This window comes from Nerophis lumbriciformis, linkage group LG01 (assembly GCF_033978685.3).
Source record: "Nerophis lumbriciformis linkage group LG01, RoL_Nlum_v2.1, whole genome shotgun sequence".
Lineage (NCBI taxonomy): Eukaryota > Metazoa > Chordata > Actinopteri > Syngnathiformes > Syngnathidae > Nerophis > Nerophis lumbriciformis.
In genome coordinates, this window is record NC_084548.2 from 39,879,992 (window position 1) to 39,901,458 (window position 21,467).

A 21,467-nucleotide genomic window follows, 5' to 3' on the forward strand; every position below is an offset into this window, starting at 1 on the left:
TACTTTGAATTAGAAAATGCATCAGTGGAGAATTCTAGCATGCACGTGCATGTACGAGCCAGTTTGAGGAAACACCAGAGAAGGTAGGATAAAGTATTAGTTTCATCTAATCATGGCATGCGCATAATAACATTGACCTGTGAAATGGAGTAACATACTGTGAAAGTCTCTGATGCTGAGTTCTTCTCGGACCAACAGACCACGGCCACACGCCCTCGGGTTCAGGGTTACAATGGATTTTATTTATACGTTTTTCTCGTGCTTTTCAGCAATTGTCCTCTTTTCCTCTCCTCTCCTTCTTTCTCCCCTGTCACCATCTGCCTCCCCTCATGGTCTCCAACACTGCTAATAAAGAGACAGGTGATTAGATATCTCATTCCAGATAGACCTCCACCCCAGATCCCACCTCACTCCTACCCACTTCTCCAAAGTGGGCTGGCTCAGGGTGGAGGACAGAGTAAAACAACTTGCACTGAGCCTAGTCTATAAAATCAGCTACACCTCCCTGATACCGAAGTACATGTCAAACTACTTCCATAACCACAACACCAGGGGGAGCTCCACTAACCACGTTAAACCCAGATTCCGATCTAACAAAGGTCTTAACTCATTCTCTTTCTATGCCACATCAATATGGAATGTGCTCCCAACAGGTGTAAAAGAAAGGCCATCTCATACCTGCCAACTTTTGAAATCAGAAAAACCTAGTAGCCAGGGTCCAGGGGCCGCAGGCCCCGGTAGGTCCAGGACAAAGTCCTGGTGGGGGGTTCAGGCTTCGCCCCCCGACGCAAAATGATTATTAGCATTCAGACAGGTTAAAATGTTGCTAAAACCATCACTTTTCTATCAGTCACAGTGACTTTTCAAAACAAAAATATTACAGCAAAAATCATATGGGTTGATTGACATGTTTATTCTGTAAACTAACTTCAATAGTTTGAAATTATTTTGACAGTTAATGCCAGTTATCCTGTCAACCTTTCACAAGACTTCAATTTGTTAATTGAAAGTATAAACAGTATAAACACTTTTTACAGTAAACGAATGGTAAAACAGTACTAAACAATTCCATAAAAAAAAAAAATTGGTGTCATTATTAACTTTCTGTCCAAGCTTGTATAATCTACTGCCTTGTTCAATTGTAAAAAATGTTCTGTGCCTAAAATTCACATTTCTATCACAATTATCATACTGTAAACATGGTAAGCTAACTTCATTAAAATTAATAGTCCTGTCAATAGCATGGAATTACAATTCAAATGTAGTTTTTTTGTAACCCTTTCAAAAGAATTCAAAATATGAAAAATTAATGAAAATTAATTTAAGCCATCAGACACTTGAAAAGTGGCACATCACATCTCTAATGTAATCATTTTAACTTTTCAACAGAAATAGCACTGCAAAAATATTAAGGACATACTTCTGTATTTTGGTAGTTATGCTGTCAACATTTAACAAGATTTCTTCAACTTGGACTTGAAAGCATAAATAGTATAAACACTTTTAACAGTATAACAGTACTAAACAATTCCAATAGATAACATTGGTGTCATTACCTTTTTGTGGCTAAAATCCGAAAAACGTTGAAAGTTTTCCACTTGTATCGCTAGCAATGGCATTAGACTTGTGTTTTTTTGTCCCAACGTGGTCTTTTACATCGCTAATTCCTCCGTGTCCGATCGAAAAATCTTGTCTGCACAAGGTGCAATTCGCGTAGTTTTCACCCTTTTTGGAACGGATAATTATTCCCGGATAGGCTTTTGAATATTCTTCACGGAATGACTGCAGTTTTCTTTTCGGTTTAAGACTCGTTTGCGATTTTTCTCCGGCTGATTCCATGATCGTTCGCTCGTTTGGAAATAATGACAACAGGTGCCTCGTGCTTGGCAGCGGTGCTATAAATAGCCTCGCGCATTTTTAAAAAAAATGTTTTTTTAATTAATGAAAAAACGTATTTTTTATCACTGCAACCGTAACCCGGAATAGGTTGATGAAAACCGTACCATAAATAGCCTCGCGCATTTAAAAAAAAATTTTTTTTTTAATTAATGAAAAAACGTATTTTTTATCACTGCAACCGTAACCCGGAATAGGTTGATGAAAACCGTACTAATTACGGGAAAACCGGAGTAGTTGGCAGGTATGCCATCTCTATCCTCCTTCAAAACCGCAATAAAAGTACACCTCCAGGCAACTTTAACCCTAAACTAACACCCTCCCCGGATTGTTAATAATCAAATGTAAACAATCAAATGTAGTGTGGCAAATGCAAGAAACACAGCGTTGTTTCTCTCAGGTCTTTATTGTAAGACTGCCAACATGAGAATGTACAATAATACAAAATATGCACTTTAATAGTGTGCCCAAGAAGACACACAAACCACACCCATTCTGCTGAGTGTGAGCATGGTCCTAGTGCCCGCCACACAGCCCCCCCCGAACACCCAGACAGCAAGTTATGGGGAAAACTAAAACCTCTCAGGGGGCCTCACTCGCCTGCCGTAACGGCTAGAATGTCCATCCTGCGGAGGAGCAGGTGTACCTTGTGGGGCAGAAGAGATATCAGGGCCCGGTGGAGGCGAAGAACATTCAACCCTAACAGATCTTGGAGGGCGACCTCGGCGGGGGACTTGGCCCGGCAGTATTTCTTCACCTGCAACACAATGCGCCGGTTTAAGCCTGTCCAGAGAAACGCATTCCCTGCGCCCGCCCATATCCAGCACAAAGTTTTTAGGACCGCGTTCCAGCACCCTAAATGGGCCATCGTAAGGGGGTTGGAGGGGTGAACGGTGAGCGTCATGACGTACAAAGACAAAACGGGCAGACTTAAGCTCTGATGGCACAAACGACTTAGGGAAACAGTGGTGGACCGGGCCGGGAGCCAAGGACCCCCTCGACAAAAAGGGAAAAGGTCGCGGGGTGCAACCCTCAGGTAAAAATTCCCCTGGGACACGAAGTGGCTGACCGAACACTAATTCAGCGGGGGCCGCTGCGAGATCCTCTTTAGGGGCTGAGCGCAACCCGAGCATAACCCAAGGTAAACGGTCAACCCAATTGCTATCAACGAGCGCCGCACGCAATGCTGCCTTAAGCGACCGGTGAAAACGTTCACATAAGCCGTTAGCTTGGGGATGGTAGGCTGTAGTACGGTGCACCTGCACACCCAAGGACTGCGCCAACGCTGACCAAAGCTCCGACACAAACTGGGATCCCCTGTCCGAGGTGATATCGGACGGCGTGCCAAAACGCGCAACCCAAGCTGACAGAAACGCGCGAGCAACGTCTACAGAGGCAGTGGAGGAAAGAGGAACTGCTTCTGGCCATCTGGTAGTACGATCTACCATCGTGAGCAAGTGTGTATAACCTTGCGACGGAGGGAGGGGGCCAACTAAGTCCACGTGCACGTGGTCAAACCGCCTGACCGGAATCGAAAATGGTTCGAGGGCCGTCTTAGTGTGCTGGTGGACCTTGGCGCGCTGACATGCCACGCATGCGGCTGCCCACTGCCTAACATCCTTCCTAAGGCCAGGCCAAACAAACTTTGCACCAACCAACTTGACGGAAGCCCGAACGCCAGGGTGCGACAGGGAGTGTATTGCGTCAAAAACCCGGCGGCGCCAGTCTACTGGGACAACCGGCCGAGGGCGGCCAATGGAAACATCGCAGAGGAGGGCGGGACTGCCATCCTGAACCACCACCTCCTCGAGCACAAGCGCCGTACCTTCAGTTTTTAGTGCACGGATGTCGGGGTCGTCGGGCTGGTCAGCGGCCATTCCCGAAAAATCTAAACCGAGCTGCACGGGACACACAAGTACGCGTGAGAGACAGTCAGCCACAGGGTTGGCCTTACCGGCCACATGCTGAATGTCCGTAGTGAACTCGGAGATGGCCGACAAGTGACGCTGCTGACGGGCTGACCAAGGCTCTGTGACCTTTGACATAGCAAACGTCAGGGGTTTGTGGTCAACAAAAGCCGTGAAGGACCGACCTTCCAACAGAAAACGAAAATGGCGTGTTGCAAGATACAGTGCCAACAACTCTCGGTCAAATACACTATACTTCCGCTCGTTATCTCGCAGTTTACGACTGAAGAACGCAAGGGGCTGCCATACATTCGCCACCCGCTGCTCAACCACAGCACCCACGGCGACATCAGACGCGTCCGTTGTCAAAGCCACGGGTGCCGCGGAAACAGGGTGGGCGAGGAGAGCAGCCTCTGCGAGCGCGGATTTAGCCCTATGAAAAGCTTGGACTCGCTGAGGAGTCCATTCGATGGAATCGCTGGCCTTTTTGTTCCGTAAGGCACCATAAAGAGGCTGCAGGAGGTGGGCAGCGCGAGGAAGGAATCGATTATAAAAATTAATCATGCCCAAAAATTCCTGCAGAGCTTTGACAGTGGAGGGGCGAGGAAAATCTGCCACCACTTGCACTTTCGAAGGCAAAGGGATCGCACCCAGTGACGAAATACGGTGACCTAAAAAATCGATCTCTGACAGCCCAAACTGACATTTAGAAGGATTGACGATCAGGCTGTGCTCGTCTAGACGCGTGAACACTTGTGTTAGGTGTGCCTGGTGCTCCTCGGCTGAAGGACTCGCCACCAAAATGTCGTCGAGATAAACAAACACAAAATTGAGGCCGCGCAAAACTGAGTCCATTAATCTCTGAAAGGTTTGTGCTGCCCCCTTCAGGCCAAAAGGCATACGCAGGAACTCAAAAAGCCCAAACGGGGTTATTACTGCGGTCTTGGGCACGTCCTCAGCACGCACCGGCACCTGGTGATAACCACGAACTAAGTCTACCTTCGAGAAAATGGCGGCGCCAGCCAGGCGCGCCGAAAAGTCCTGGATGTGCGGAATAGGGTAGCGGTCGTGCGTTGTGATGTTGTTAAGGCGGCGAAAATCCCCACACGGCCGCCAGGAACCGTCTGACTTAGGCACCATGTGCAAAGGCGAGGCCCACGGGCTATTAGAACGCCTAACTATGCCTAAACGCTCCATAGTAGCAAACTCCTCTTTAGCAATGGTCGATTTAGCCGCGTCAAGACGGCGCGCGCGCGCAAAAACTGGCGTGGGAATGAAATGTTCAACACCGTGTTTAGTGTCCGCGGTAGAAAAAGCGGGAGTGATTAATGACGGAAAATCCGCCAGCAAACGCTGAAAAACGTCACCAGATACCAAATAATTAGCGTGTGTTAACGGTCCAAGTCCCCCCGCCTGACATGTAAAAGTTGAAAAAGACACAGCATCAATCAATCGGCGGTTAGCAATATCAACAAGCAGTCCATTAGCACACAGAAAATCCGCGCCAATAATGGGGACCGTGATGGCGGCGATGACAAAATCCCACTGGAATTTGCGTCCATGGAAGCACACAGTCACCAACCTGGAGCCAAAAGTGTCGATTGACGAGCCGTTGGCGGCATTCAGCGAAAGAAGTCTATCTGCTCTCTCAGCGTCAGTTAGAGTAAATCTCCGAAGTAGAAGATTCTTTAGTGCAGCGTACTTGTCGCGCTGTGGAGGCGTTCGCAACAGCTGCATTGCGCGGCGAGTGGTTGCCTGGTCGAGGGCTGTTACGACCAAGTAATACCGGGAGTCGTCGCCGGCGATTCCTCGCAGGTGGAAAAGTGCCTCGATATGCTGGAACCATGATGCCGGGTCGCTCTGCCAGAACTCCGGAAGCTTTGTCCCCGCGGGTAATGCAGGTTGCTGGAGTTGGGGCGACATGGCCGATGAAGACACTGCTTCCTCTTCTGCGTGAAACATTGTCGGGGTCACCAATGTGGCAAATGCAAGAAACACAGCGTTGTTTCTCTCAGGTCTTTATTGTAAGACTGCCAACATGAGAATGTACAATAATACAAAATATGCACTTTAATAGTGTGCCCAAGAAGACACACAAACCACACCCATTCTGCTGAGTGTGAGCATGGTCCTAGTGCCCGCCACAGTAGATACTTTTCTTATGCTTTCTGATCTCTCTCTCTCTCTCTATGTCCACTACTTGCTGTACATATCCTACCAAGTCAGACCTACACTGTTTCAATATCCATTTCTCTGTTCTCAATTGTTGATGACTGATGATAACAACCAAACCTAACCCCCCACCCCCTCCACACCCCGAATTGTAAATAATGTAAATAATTAAATGTAAACACCCTGATGATTATCTTGTGTGATGACTGTATTATGATGATAGTATATATGATAGTATATATCTGTATCATAAATGATAAATGATAAATGGGTTGTACTTGTATAGCGCTTTTCTACCTTCAAGGTACTCAAAGCGCTTTGACACTACTTCCACATTTACCCATTCACACACTCATGAATCAATTTAAGTGGACCCCGACTTAAACAAGTTGAAAAACTTATTCGGGTGTTACCATTTAGTGGTCAATTGTACGGAATATGTACTTCACTGTGCAACTTTCTAATACAGTCTCAATCAATCAATCAATCAATCAGATATCCACTCACCTGTCTGCTCCTTCATGGCCAGCACCTTTACACACCCTGCCCGCAGGGATCGCGTGGACCACGCCCCTTCCACACAAACATTCTGCAAAAAGCAGTTTTTAATTAAGCTCTGTATCCATTGGAGTGTGTGCAGGTGTAACTAATGTTGTGACCGGTGAATCTAAATGTTTATATTTTCAACCGTATCTGGAAAAAAATAACAGTGAAAGTAAGCAGATATTAACAGTAAATGAACAAGTAGATTAATAATTAATTTTTTACCACTTGTCCTTAATAATGTTGACAAAATAGAATGATAAATGACACAATATGTTACTGCATACGTCAGCAGACCAATTATGAGTCTTTGTTGGCTTACTTACTACAAGTTGTCTTGTATGTTCACTATTTTATTTAAGGACACACTTGCAATAAGAAACATATCTTTAATGTACTCTAATATTTTTTGTTAAAATAAAGCCAATAATGCAATTTTTTGTGGTCCCCTTTATTTAGAAAAATATCAAAAAGTCCCGAAAAGTATCGAAATAATGTTGGTAGCGGTACCAAAATATTGGTATTGTGAAAGTGAAAGTGAAACTTCTTGAGTGCACCATTCTTGGACAAATTGGTCTGGAGGTGTTCTTGATCCTAATCAAACGTGAACTCCTGATTGATTCTAATCAGAAATTTGGCCAGCTGTCGTCTCTGCGGGGAAAAGTCGACATCAATCCTTCCTCCTACGCATTGGCTGTGTTCTGGTTCAGTGATGATTCACAGTGCTTGCAGGAAGATGAGAAAACATACTCTTTAAAACATAAGACATTGGGAAAGCGTTATCAGTGGAAAACGGCACAACAGGTTACTCCAAATAGGGGTTATAAGGCAGAAAAATAACTAAGCCCACAATTAAGAGGTTGCTGGACCGTTTAGAAAAAAAATGTTATGTTGCATATTTCTGACAGTTTGATTGAGTCAACCCTTTGCAGAAGGAGATCATTTGGGCTATTTACATGTAGACTGCTGAGTTGACAGTATCATCAGTTGGTTGATCATGATAAATGAGGGTGATTAAAATGCTGTTGTTAACGAGGACAGCTACTTTTTCACAAAGTGCTTGAAAAAGGTGAGGGGAGGAGGAAAGTCAATTCTTGGCCTTGGGAATACTATTGGATTCTTTGTTAGGAATACTGTACATCTTACTGAAATGTTTCTAAATTAGACTAACAAACTAAATAGAAATGTATCTGTTCCAGGGTTGCCATCAAAACTGTACAGGCAAAAAGAAAAACACACTTTTGGGGTTAATGTTTTTTTTTTTTTATTCCCAAGTTGTACTGCGTCTCCTCACGTGTGACATCATACTTGATGTTCTGTGCAACTTCCTTGTATTGAATCAAAGCGATTCAGCTTCCATGAGGAAAAACAAAGCTTTATCTCCACGTTCTGAACGGCGGTTGGCTTTCTCTCACTGGAAGAAAATAGCCTTTTGAATTATAAGTCATATTTTTACATTGTGGTGTTGTTATTCCTTTGTAAGATACAGATTTGTTGAGCACATTTCAAAGCATGAGATTCCAGCTGAGTCTATCAGTACAGCCATTACTTTGAGTCCCTTCACTTTTCAACGAGATCCGCTCTCTTGTTGAAGACCAATCTCGAGAGACATGCTGCATTTAGTGAGTGCATATGAGATAGTGTAGCTTCTCTTTCTAACAAGCAGCAAAGACAAGTCCCTTCGATAATGCTTCAGTGATGAAAGGAGGTGCTGACAAAACAACCACGCGTGCCGTGGTAACTCTCACTATATTTACATCAGGAATACATTACACTTGCTCAAGTAATCAATTATTAATAGAGCAAAACATTCATTGATTGGTGGATTTGCCAACCAGTATGTCAACCGGAGCATCAAAGCACACAATTAATGTATGTTCAAATTATATACATGTGCTTACAACACTAACAAACATAAGCTGCAACTAACTTCTGCTTTATTCACTCAGAATGAGAACTTATTTCTAATAAATATAAGTATTGCAACTCGTAAAGGGGAACTGTACTTTTTTAGGAATTTTCCTAATTATTCACAGTACTTATTTGAGACAAGCACAGACGTTTTTCTTTTTTTTATGCATTCTAACTCGTAAATACATGCCAGGAAAAGTCAGTTAACAATGGTGGTAATGGTGTCATGATCCGCTGCACGGATCATGTTTGTGTAGTTTTCGATTCCCTCACTTCCTGTTTTGAGCACCGCTGGGTTTGTGTTTTAGTTGCCATGACTGCAGATTGTTTTCACCTGCCTCTGATTAGTGTTTGGGATGCTCACCTGCTCCTGGGCACTAATCAGAGAGCTACTTATTCCCGCTGTTCACCACTCTCTGGTTTCCTTGTTTGCTTCCATGCAACACGTTACGGCTAAGTATGCTTGATTCCTGATCTAAGCTTTACCATTTGTTTTCTGGTTTTCATGCTAAGCTTTCTTGTTAACTACTCAATTAGCTTCCCATACTATAAGCCGGCTTGTTTTGTTTATTTTTGTATCCAGTCTGATTTATTGGACATTAAATCGTTGTCCTACCTGCATATTGCCTCCGAAGTTTCCGTCTGCATCCTGGGAAAACGTCCCACGCAAAAACATGCGATCCAACCGTAACAAATGGGACTCACCTATAAAGCGCTCTTAAAGGGGAAGTGCACTTTTGGGGGGAATGTTGCCTATCTTTCACAATCATTATGAAAGACATGACAACAAATGTATTTTTTAAATGCATTTTAAATAATAAATAAATGCGATCAAAAGTCATCACTGATTAACGTCACTGATTACTGCTCACTGCAGACTTCATAAGAGCCAACAAACATAATAAAACATCACTTACTGTACAATGTCTGCAGTCATCAGGAAGCCGACTGATAGAATCATGTTGTATTCTCGTTTTAGATGAAGAATCCTCGCAAGGACAAGGGGTTTGGAACCAAGCGTCTTTTCGTGTGGGGTTCTTGCCATTCCCAGATATAAATTGGCTGTCAAAGTGTACCAACTTGTCGAAATATGTCTTCATCCTTCTACTATCCAAGTGATTATTTGAACATCTAAAAATGAGCTGATTATGATAACTTCTGTCCAGTTGTTATATATTGTTTTATTGTTACCTTTTCATTTATTTGTTGGCATTCAAAAAAGCTTTTTTTTTCTAAGGGCACTGGGGCTTGATGATACTGTTATCATGTATTGATTTTATATCACAACTATTTTGACCAAAATTAGCACAATTATTATAATTGCCATTTTGTTAAATGAACTCAAAAGTACTTATACACACACTGAAAGCCTTAAGTTGTTTTTTTAATAGCTAAAATAAATAGACACACTATAAAAAAAACGCTATTTTGCATGTTTTGTGTCTCTTATGCTTCGCAGAAAGTGTTTTAGTCTAGGTATTTCATTGATTTTATTAGCTAAATGTTTATTGTTTTAAGTATTGGTTTGTACGGTAGCACGTTAAGCTTTATTTCAATCAATCAATGTTTATTTATATAGCCCTAAATCACAAGTGTCTCAAAGGGCTGCACAAGCCACAACGACATCCTCGGTACAGAGCCCACATAAGAGCAAGGAAAAACTCACCCCAGTGGGACGTCGATGTGAATGACTATGAGAAACCTTGGAGAGGACCGCATATGTGGGTGGCACCCCCCCCCCCCCCCCCCCCCCCCCAGGGGATTAATAGGGATTAATATATATATACTTTCAGTCGGCTTTCGGCCCTTGACCAAATTATTTTAGCCCAATGCGGCCCCCAAAAGTTTAGACATCCCTGTTCTTTATTATGTATTTTTCTTGTTACAAACATTTTTCACTCACTTTGACAATCATGGTTGATTGTTCTTCTTCTATATCTTACTATGTTGTTGCCATAAACAATGTTTGTCATAAAGCATCATAAAAGTATTGAAAACATTTCCATATGTGTCATCGACATCATTTTCACTGTACACATTGTCCCATCTTTGCTCTCTCAGATAATTCTTAAAAGTATTCATACTTTTCCCTGTGTCCCCTGTGTTCTCGAAGTATTTTTGTCGTCCATGTTCCTCTTTCTGCTGTTTTCTTCATAGAGTGTGAAAACTGGCTGATAATCACTGATGTTGGTTACTAGCAGACCACTCGTAGTAGTATTATCAAAATTGTTAGTAAACATATTACCTATGAGCGAGGCACAGTGTCCTCTGATTCTGCCTGGTCTTGTGATTTTAGGATACAAACTCATGCTGTACATTGTATCTCTGACGTCATCATTTTTTGCTTATCGGGGTTCAGGAGGTCAATGTTGAAGTCACCACATAAGAAAATTACTTTGTTACTGAGTTCAGTAAAGGTTACCTTAATCCAGTCCGCAAACATTTAAATACATCTGAGATGAAACTTTAAAGGGTTTGTTAAGTTGTTCCAAAAAATTCATGCTTCATGTTGTTGTAGTTTTCATACAAGCATCTGCTGTTGAAATGAATAATTTACAGTTTGTCGGATTTATTGTTGTCATTGTACTTCTGTCTAGTAAAAACCATTATTCCTGATATGTGAGAAAAAAATGGATCTGGACCTATATCATTTTCCAATTCTAGACATTTATGATCAAGGATGCAGTGTTTTTCAGTTTTATATTTTCCTGTCCACCAATCTTTTGTGTTTCCTTATGAATGTCTGTGAGTGTAGATGAATGTGCTTCTAAATCAAGGTCTTCTTAGTCAGTTGTCCCTTGAAACGTGGTAGTGTTGTTGTTGAATATAGATGTCTTTACGTCAGATTCCATTATCGTTGTCATTGTTGTCCAAGCGCTGTGAACTTTAATATTTGTCCCGTTCCTTTCTACTTGGACCTCCTTTCAGCTTGCAGATTAATTTTCTGAATTCAACTGCAAAATTTTAATTTTCCCCTGCTTCCTCCAGTCGTGTGTTTTCTTGGCGATGTCAGCATTGCACTCACGGTCTCAGAGATTAGATATCTGGGGGTTGTCCTGGAATCACACCTTAGTTTTGAAAGTCACATAAAAAAGGTTTCCGGAGTTGCTAAAGCAAACCTTTACACATTTAGACTGATCAGGGACTGCCTGCCATTCCACGCTGCTCATAGTTTTGTGCATGCAATGATCTTTTCACACTTAAGTTACTGTTGTAGCTCTTGGTCACAGGCCACAGTTACCGCTGCCAAACCTCTTCAAATGATTTATAACAGAGCCACTCAAATTTTAGATAAGAAGCCTGTTTGGTTCCATCATTGTGTAAATTTGAGCAACTTGAAAGTGTTAACTCTTGAAAACTACATACAATTCTCACATTTGAAACATATGCACACATACCTGCATCCGCAGGCCCCTAAGGTTCTCCATGACTGTATAGTTCCTCTCAGGTCAGTGGACTCAGTGACCAGTGGAGCTCAGAGTGGAAACTGTCGAGTCCCGACACGCAGAACAACTTTTGGTCAGTCCGCTTTCACGGTACAAGGCACCAAAGAATGGAACTGATTATCTGCGGAGCTGAAGGGAGAAACAAACAGGGTTCTTCTCAAACACAAACTGAGGCCATGTCCACACGAACACAGATAATTAATAAACGCATACTCATCTCTGTGTTTAGGCCACTTGTCCACACCCAAACGCATACTTTTGTCTTTAAAAGGCAGACTTTTGCAAACGCTGGCCAAGGTGTAGAGTTCCAAAACTCTCTGCTTAGCGTATGCATGTACACGGCACAAACGGAGACTTGTGATGACGTCACGGTTGTGTGCTGTCATTTATAAGCTCAACAACTTTGCCATAAGAGGACTAACTGTATGTTTGAACGTAAACATACTGCTATTTTCACTCAACATTAATAAAAAAAACACATCAAAATGGGCTTTGCGACACTCCCGCCAGCGTTAATGACAGTCAGCTGTTTTGGATACGATTGCTGTCGGACCTCCACCTGATGGGACAGCTTTGACAAGCAAGACTTTTTGCTCTGTGTCATAAAAAAGGTGCAACATTATGTTATGTTTTCAGTCCTTATTTAACTTACGTGTCATGCTTTCATTTTGACCGTGCACGCGCGTAAAAAGCGACCAAGCAAATAAAAAAAACATGATGTAGCGTCCTCTTTGTAGTGTGTACTAATGTTAAATACAATTTTCACTTCATTACACATGTACCATATCACTATATCCATGATTAAATGCTTTATAATTTCCCGATAGTTTTGCAGCGGCACACAAACGTACGTTCGCTTTACATAGGCACTTAAACATGCAAAAGGGTTTCCTTGGCTCGTTAGTGTGTTCTGATTTGACAAATAGTGTACACTTCACTGCACATGTAATACATCACCATGTTGCTGAACATGTTATAATTCTATGAGTGTGGAGTTTCAGCGGTACAGGCATGCATGCACGCTTTAAACACTGAAAAAAAAAAAGATACATAATGTTCCCAGGGTTCTGTGTACATGCAGGCTAGTTTTAAGTAGAACGTACATGTCATTGTCTGTCTAAAGTATTTCAAAATAAACATAATAGGAGATGTAATGCCAACAAGTCAGCTATTGCTGCTTTGTTCAGGCTTCTGATTGGACAAAATGTGCATGATAGCAAGTGTATGTTTGTGTGTAGACATAGACAGTTTTGAAACTACACTTGTGTGGATGGAGACTGTTTTAAGCCCAAATATGTGTTTTTGAAACTCTCCGTGTTCGTGTGGACATGGCCTTAGGGACTTCTTAATGACATGCCAGACATGTGACCATCTCTGATCTAATATAATGTATTATGTATTGTGTTGTCTGCCCTGTTATTGTTTGTGACTGTTTTTAACTGTATTGCTTTATTGTGTGCACATGCCCAACGAGGGAGTGACATTGAGAATTAGCACTGGCTAAAATATTGTAGTATGTAACGTGTGCTCATAAAACATTGTCCTTATCCAAAAAAAAAAAAAAAAAGTGTATTTTAAGAAAAACAATGATTAAAAAAAATAAATCTGCTTGCCATAACTGTCATTCTTTTTCTAATAATTGTACATTTTTACCGTTGAAATTGCAGGAAGTGTCTGCCAAGAAATACTGTAGCTGAATGCATAAGCCCATGTTTATCAAATTGTCATGGTTGATTATCTTTATATACATATTTTTATATACATATCTTTATATTAACGTTGTTGCCCTAGGGTAAACTGGGTATAACACATGGCACACGGACAAAGCTTAACCTGTTGTTACTATAACAATCTACAAGGTTAATGTAGGTTGCTTCTCTTTCTCCCCCTCCTTTTTTCTGCATTCTTTCGTATCTCAAGTAATCATTACGTATATGTATCGTTGCATTTGAACAACTGTATTGTTGATAATAAAGGTAAAGTATTGGTATTGTTCATTATCAATAGCGCTATTTCTATTGGTATTTGAATTGCTCCATTTGTAGTGTAATAATGCTCATTGTCATTTCTGTATTATTTTTTATTTTCGCTAACTGCTTATTTGCTATTACTTTTACCATCATATTTGTACATGTCGTATTTGCTGATGTTGCTCTATTGTTGTTGTTGTTGTTGTTTGCTGTTGTTGTTTTTGTCTCTCTGTCTAATCCCCCTCTTGTCCCCACAATTTTCCCCTCTGTCTTCTTTTTTTTCTCTTTCTATCCCCTCCTGCTCCGGCCCGGCTGCACTAAATGATAATATAAATACATTTAATAAAGTCAAATACAAATAAGGCAACAAGAGAAGTATCCTACACTTCTCTTTTGTAAAGTAAATCTGAACAGCCAACATGGGCATCTACATCAACTATATGATTTGCCTGAAAAGCTGGACAGGACAGAAAAAAAAAAAAAAAAGAAAAAAAGATTATCTTCAGCCAGGAACCCAAGATGACCCTTTCCAGAGTACGTAAACATTCCCTTTCTTCTCCTTTTCTAGATCCCTCAGATCAGCTATGCGTCGACAGCTCCGGAGTTGAGTGACGACCGGCGCTATGACTTCTTCTCAAGAGTGGTTCCTCCAGATTCCTTTCAGGCCCAGGCCATGGTGGATATAATTCGAGCGCTGGGATGGAGTTACGTCTCCACCATCGCTTCAGAAGGCAGCTATGGAGAGAAAGGAGTGGAGGCTTTCACACAGCTCTCCAAAGAAGCAGGTTAGTGAAGCCAAGTTGTTGTTTTTTTTTCTTTCCTCAAACACATTTGTGTTATTTAAAACATACTTGGCCTTTTCCACCCAGCAGAAAATCTGTTTTGCATTTCCAATTCCTCTTAATGTTCCTTGTTTTGGAAAAATTAATTATTGATGTTTGGCAACTCCTGCCTCAGCTCCCCAGTGAGCAGCAGAGTGTTACTGGAGATGTAGACAGACACAGAAGAACCTTGTAGAGAACATATCACAATAATGAGCATTGCGGGGTTGTTGTTTTTTTATGTAACCGTTTTAGCATTTTACATTTGCAAAAGCACACTAGGAATCGTGTGAACGTGTCCGATTTATTTTCTCTGGACAACCCAGAAAAGAGAATTTGGCATGGGTTTTGTGTTACAGTGTCTCCTTTCTGTTTCACTCATCCTCATCCTTTTTCTTTTTGTGTATCCCAGCTACTGAGAGTGCTCAGCACTGAGAATGGTAATGATTGTCAGTCATCTTGGTACTCAGCCAGAACAAACCACTTTGGTTGCTTGTATGAGGCAGCAGCCATTTAGATATGTCATCCTTTTAGAAATGAATCCATACCCCTTTTGGCAAGTGTCTTATTTATTCAAAACACCATACAGGTACATACAGCCAAAAGCCCTGATCGGTTTAAAATTAACGATATAATTCCAAGATAATGTCAAGTAATTCACAATAACCCAGAGAATAAACCTGTTGTGTTCCAAATGTCCACCTACAATCTCCAGCTTTCACAATTAGACTCCAGTGGTGGGTCTGAGCATTCAATTATCATACGATTTTTCCAACGATAACAATAATATAGCCTTAATTGCCTAACACAAGCAACATTTAAGAGGTGCATTTAGAATTAAAGTAAGTATTACAGTATGTGTTTGATGATTACGTTACGACAGCCGGCAAAGTATAACAACATGTGCTCACCAAACTCATGATGTGATCCAACCGTTCTACACAATTGTGTATATTTGATGAAAAAGCCATTATTTCATGCAGTTCAGATGTAAAATGTCAGTCATTCGATGGAAAGTGATGGTCACGATCCAAAATTGTCTGCAAGTCATGACTATTGGCTAAATTCTTGACTTATCTTCAAAGGGGAACTACACTTTTTTTGGAATTTCGATTATTGTTCACAATCGCATTTTTGCATTTTAGTTTGTAATAATCGGCTCGTTCGAGGTAGCGAGCAATGGTGCTAATAGGAGCAATTAATTCTGCCTCTAAATCATAAAAATTCAAAATGCATCCAAAAACCGCCAACAATACTTCAATACTACTTCATTTATTTCTGTATAATAACCCGGCTGTAGCAGCATTGTTATTGTAAGAGGGTACACCAAGGATCTGTTTATCTAACATAGTAACACATCGCCTATTGACGGCAAGCTACGGCATTAGTCATAAACAGCTGACCAGCTGTTGTGTTTGTAATGCACAACATAATGAGATAGGACACCAATCTGTACTGACTGAAAAACATGAACAATCATATTACAGTAACTGTAAAGTATTAGACCACAATTCATGTTTTGTTTGTAAACAGCTAGCTCGACAGTGTATGTAGTTGTAATAACAATAGCATGGTGTGCTACATGTATCATGATCAATATTATAGTGACTTACTCAATGGGTATTTGTCCATTTGGTCAAGTTGGCCGGTGACATTTCCAGTTGATTTTGGGCAAGCAGGGTTTGTTAGCACAAACATTTTGTCTTTCGTTGGGATGAAGTTTCTTTGAGCAGTATCCTCCTTGCCAGATACAAAAAGCCAAAAATAGTCATCTTCGTCGTCTCTTATCAAGTCTGCCAGGATAGGAAAACACACGTGTTTGTTGCCGAAAGTAAGAAGTACATTGCTATGGTCACTGAAATAAATGTGCCCAGGAAAAAAAAATTCTGGTAACGCTTAAAATGATCAAAATATGGGAAATATTCTACGTATTTAATATTGCAATGAAAATGTCTGTGACTACATGTTATATATATTTAAAGCGTGTACATAAAACATTAATACAAGGTTTTAAAGTTGTTTTAGAGGGCTTTCCAAGGTGTACCCTGCCGATTGCTGGTGCCGCAACCCTAAAAGAGACAAGCGGTAGAAAATAGATGAATGGATAAAGGCAACATAGGGAACTCCCATTCGCCGCATATTGTAAGTGTTTTTTTTAATAGACGTACAGTATATGCTTGTCTCTCATAATGATTGTGAATAACAGGCTACTATTTTGAAAAATGCAGTTCCCCTTTTAGAGTGCATCCTGACATCCAGTAGAACCTCAACTTCTTGGTTGTGTGACATAGTTTGTATCTCAACACATTGTAAGTTTAAATACCACTATACTTGGATGTCGGACTGACACAGTATTGATATCTGATATTAATGCATTAATATAATTGTACTTCAAGTTATGTACAGTATGACAGTATTCATATGTTCTGCCACCTTTAATAGATAATCAGAAAAGCAAGCATTATGCATGTTTGAGCGTTTGCAAAGCCGCAAAGTTGCAGATTTTGATTAAAACTGAGGGTTTTTTTAATACAATATGTCCATTTGAGCTTTTTTTCTTCAAAAATATTATATTTTCTAGATTACTAATTTATTAATCCTAAAAAAATAATAATTTATAGCTATGTGATAATTAGGCATACAAAAAATCCTCATTATACAGTACAACCTCGATTTACGAATTTAATAAGTTCTTTAACATGGTTCGAATCCGAAAAGTTTGCATAGTGAAGCATAGTTCCCCATAAGAATCAATGTAGACATGAATAATTTGTTGTAACCACAAAAATTTCCATATTTTAGTAAAAAAAAAACTTTGAAGACATTATAATGTACATTTATACATATACAGTATATTGTATATTTAGATCAATCCATCCATCCATTTTTCGCCGCTTATCCGAGTCCGGGACGGGGGGGCAGCAGTCTAAGCAGAGATGCCCAGACTTCCCTGTCCCGAGCCACCTCCTCTAGTTCTACAGGGGGGATACTGAGGCGTTCCCAGGCCAGCTGTGAAACATAGTCCCTCCAACGTGTCCTTGGTCTGCCCTAAGGTCTCCTACCGGCTGGACATGCCCGCAACACCTCACCAGGGAGGCGTCCAGGAGGCTTCTGTAGTAGATGCCCGAGCCATCTCAGCTGGCTCCTCTCGATGTGAAGGAGCAGGAAATTAATTTCGGCCGCTTGAATTCACGACCTTGTCCTTTCGGTCATTACCCAAAACAAGTGACCATAGGTGAGGGTAGGAACGTAGACTGAACGGTAAATCGAGAGCTTCGCCTTCTGGCTCAGCTCCTTCTTCACCACAACAGACCAGTGCAGTGGTGCACCAATCCGTATGTCAACCTCGCATTCCATTATTCCCTCGCTCATGAAAAAGACCCCGAGATACTTGAACTTCTCCACTTGAGGGGCAGAACTTCACTCCCGACCCGAGGGGTGCAGTCCACCCTTTTCTGTCTACACACCGTGTCTGCTTGTAAGTACTTTGTGATTGTGCGCTGCCTAACACGCTCCTCGACTCGTAAACCCAGCAATGTCATGACGTGACGGCGTGCCGTAATACCCGTTAAAAAATTTTTTTTAAATTGGAAATCGGTACTTTATAAACAGAATATAGTACCATTTTTGATTTATTAGTACTGTGATACTGTACTAGTACCGGTATACAGTACAACCCTAATATATATATATATATATATATATATATATATACAGCATATATATATATATATATTAAAAAAATATATATATATCCTGATGATTGAGGGAACCCCTCATGAAACAGGCCTGTAGAGATGAAGTAGTCTTGTGATTTTTTTCCCACACATATATATATATATATATATATATATATATATATATATATATATATATATATATATATATATATATACATATATATATATGTATATATATATGTATAAGTACAAGTACAAGTCGCCACCTGCGATGAGGTGGCGACTTGTCCAGGGTGTACCCCGCCTTCCGCCCGATTGTAGCTGAGATAGGCTCCAGCGCCCCCGCGACCCCGAAGGGAATAAGCGGTAGAAAATGGATGGATGGATGGATATATATATATAGTCAAGGTTTCTTTGGTTTATCCGTTATACAGTGCTCAATACCGGGGTAGAGATAAATATACGTTAAGTCAGGAAAAAACACAGAGGCTATATCATCCCTACAAGCCTGTTTCGCAGGGAAACCAGGCTTGTAGGGATGATATAGCCTCTGTGTTTTTTTTCCTGACCTAAACTATATATATATAAACCTGCGAAATACCACAGAACTCAGCAAACACATTTGGGACCTCAAAGACAATAATGTTGAATATTCAATAACATGGCAAATTCTTGCATCCAGCACACCTTACAATAGTGGTAATAAAAGATGCAACCTATGCTTGAAAGAGAAACTGTTTATTATCTACCGTCCAGACCTGTCATCCCTCAACAAGCGCAGCGAAATTGTAACAACATGCCGCCATAGACGGAAACACCTCCTAGGTAACACATGAACCAATCACCACGCCCCTAGGCCAGCCTGTACCCACCCACTCTGTGCCCTATATAAACCATGGTATGCGAATGCTCCCATTAAAATCTCCTGACGATTGAGGGTACCCCCCTCATGAAACAGGCCTGTAGAGATGAAATAGTCTTGTGATTTTTTTTCCCCACACATACATATATTGCGCTCTACTACGGTATCGAGCACTATTTTTTGGATAACCTTATTAAGACATATACTCCGCTCCAAATTGACATTTGTTGAGCACTGTACGACGATCAGAAATGGAAAAATTCAACATCGACTACTCCACGAAGAACATTCCCATACCCGCGCAGATTGACTACAAGCTAAGGCTCATAGAAAAGACGGAACACTTCCTAAGAAGGATGCGGTGGAGAGCACATTTTTTCCTCCACCCTGAAACAAAAGGAATGCAAAAGGAAACTTACGGATTCAAATCTACCAAGAACCCACCCACAGTTGAGGAACTAAAGGATTTTGAGAACGACATGCTCAAAATGATACAATCAGTCAAATTCAAGCCAATCCGCAACCCACTCCTCACCAAGCTGAAAAATGACAAGGAGCGCATCAAGAAAGTAAACAACCTCATCATAGCTGCCGATAAAACCACAAACTTCTACAGAATGGACATACCAGAACACCACACCTTACTGGACAGAAGCATCACCAAATCATACAAAAAAGCGCAACCCAATACCTTACAGAACATCCACCTGGAAAATAAAAGGATCGCGGCTGAACTGGACGTTGAGGACAGGGTGGACGCCACAGCCAACAAGGAAGCCTTCATCACATTGAAGGATCACAAACCCAACTTCGCAAATAACCCAACATGCCGACTAATAAACCCAACTAAATCTGAAATAGGAAAAATCAGCAAAATAATCCTGGACAGAGTCAACACAAAAATCAAGGACAAAACACCACTCAACCAATGGAGAAATACAGCAGCAGTAATCAAATGGTTCAACAACATCCAAGACAAACAACAGCACAACTTTATCTCCTTTGATATCGAGGAATTTTACCCTTCCATCACGCAAGACCTACTGACTCAAGCACTAGACTTCGCCTCAGACTACGACTCAATCACAGGCAACGAAAGAAACATCATCATCCACGCAAAAAACTCCATTCTCATCCACAACAGTACACCATGGCAAAAAAAGAACAATGCAACATTTGACGTCACTATGGGAAGTTTTGACGGAGCAGAAACGTGTGAACTCGTTGGGAGTTTCCTCCTCTCCCAGCTCGCTAGCCTCAATCTGAACCTTGGTATTTACCGTGATGACGGACTGGCAGTGTGTCGCGCCTCGCCAAGGAGCAGCGAGAATACCAAGAAGCGCATATGCCAAATTTTCAAAGAGAACGGCCTACGGATCACGATTGAAGCCAACAAGCAAACCGTCAACTTTCTTGACGTCACTTTCAACCTGAGAAATAACAGCTACCAACCATTCACGAAACCCAACCCAACACTCCAATACGTGCACCATGACAGCAACCATCCACCCACCACCACGAAAAGAATACCTACCGGAATCAATAAAAGGCTATCGATGCTGTCATCTAGCAAAGCTGAATTTGACCAAGCAACCCCCCCGTACCAAAAAGCCCTTGATGAAAGCGGATACAATTTCACCCTCACCTATGAACCCACGCCAGGAAACCAGCCAAAAAAGAACAGAAAACGAAACGGCATCATCTGGTACAACCCCCCATACAGCAAAAACGTCTCAACGAACATTGGACACAAATTCCTCAACCTGATTGACAAACACTTTCCCAAAGACAACAACCTAAGAAAAGTATTCAACAAGAACAACATCAAATTGAGCTACAGCTGCATGAACAATATACGACAAATCATCTCAAACCACAACAAAACAATTGCAAATGAGCCGTCGACCCCCAGTCAGAACGACTCCAAAACCAACAAAGCATGTAACTGTCGAAAGAAACCTGATTGCCCCCTCAACGGGGGATGCTTACAAACATCAGTTGTCTACCAATCTAAGGTAATACGCAAGGACATTAACACATCCGACACATATGTAGGATTAACCGAGGGTGAATTCAAAACCAGATGGAACAACCACAAGGCTTCTTTCAGGAACAAAAACCTGCGAAATACCACAGAACTCAGCAAACACATTTGGGACCTCAAAGACAATAATGTTGAATATTCAATAACATGGCAAATTCTTGCATCCAGCACACCTTACAATAGTGGTAATAAAAGATGCAACCTATGTTTGAAAG

The 21,467-nt window shown here is 41.3% G+C and overlaps 1 protein-coding gene across 2 annotated transcripts in view; it reads left to right on the plus strand.

Annotated features, from left to right (window-relative positions):
* Positions 1 to 21,467, plus strand: part of LOC133619882 (metabotropic glutamate receptor 7-like) — a 279,178-nt gene that overhangs the window by 130,005 nt on the left and 127,706 nt on the right. For both annotated transcript variants that reach the window (XM_061981152.2, XM_061981153.1), the window contains exon 2: positions 14,414 to 14,630. In XM_061981152.2, coding sequence (XP_061837136.1) covers positions 14,414 to 14,630 — 217 coding nt within the window. The remainder of the gene's footprint in view (positions 1 to 14,413; positions 14,631 to 21,467) is intronic.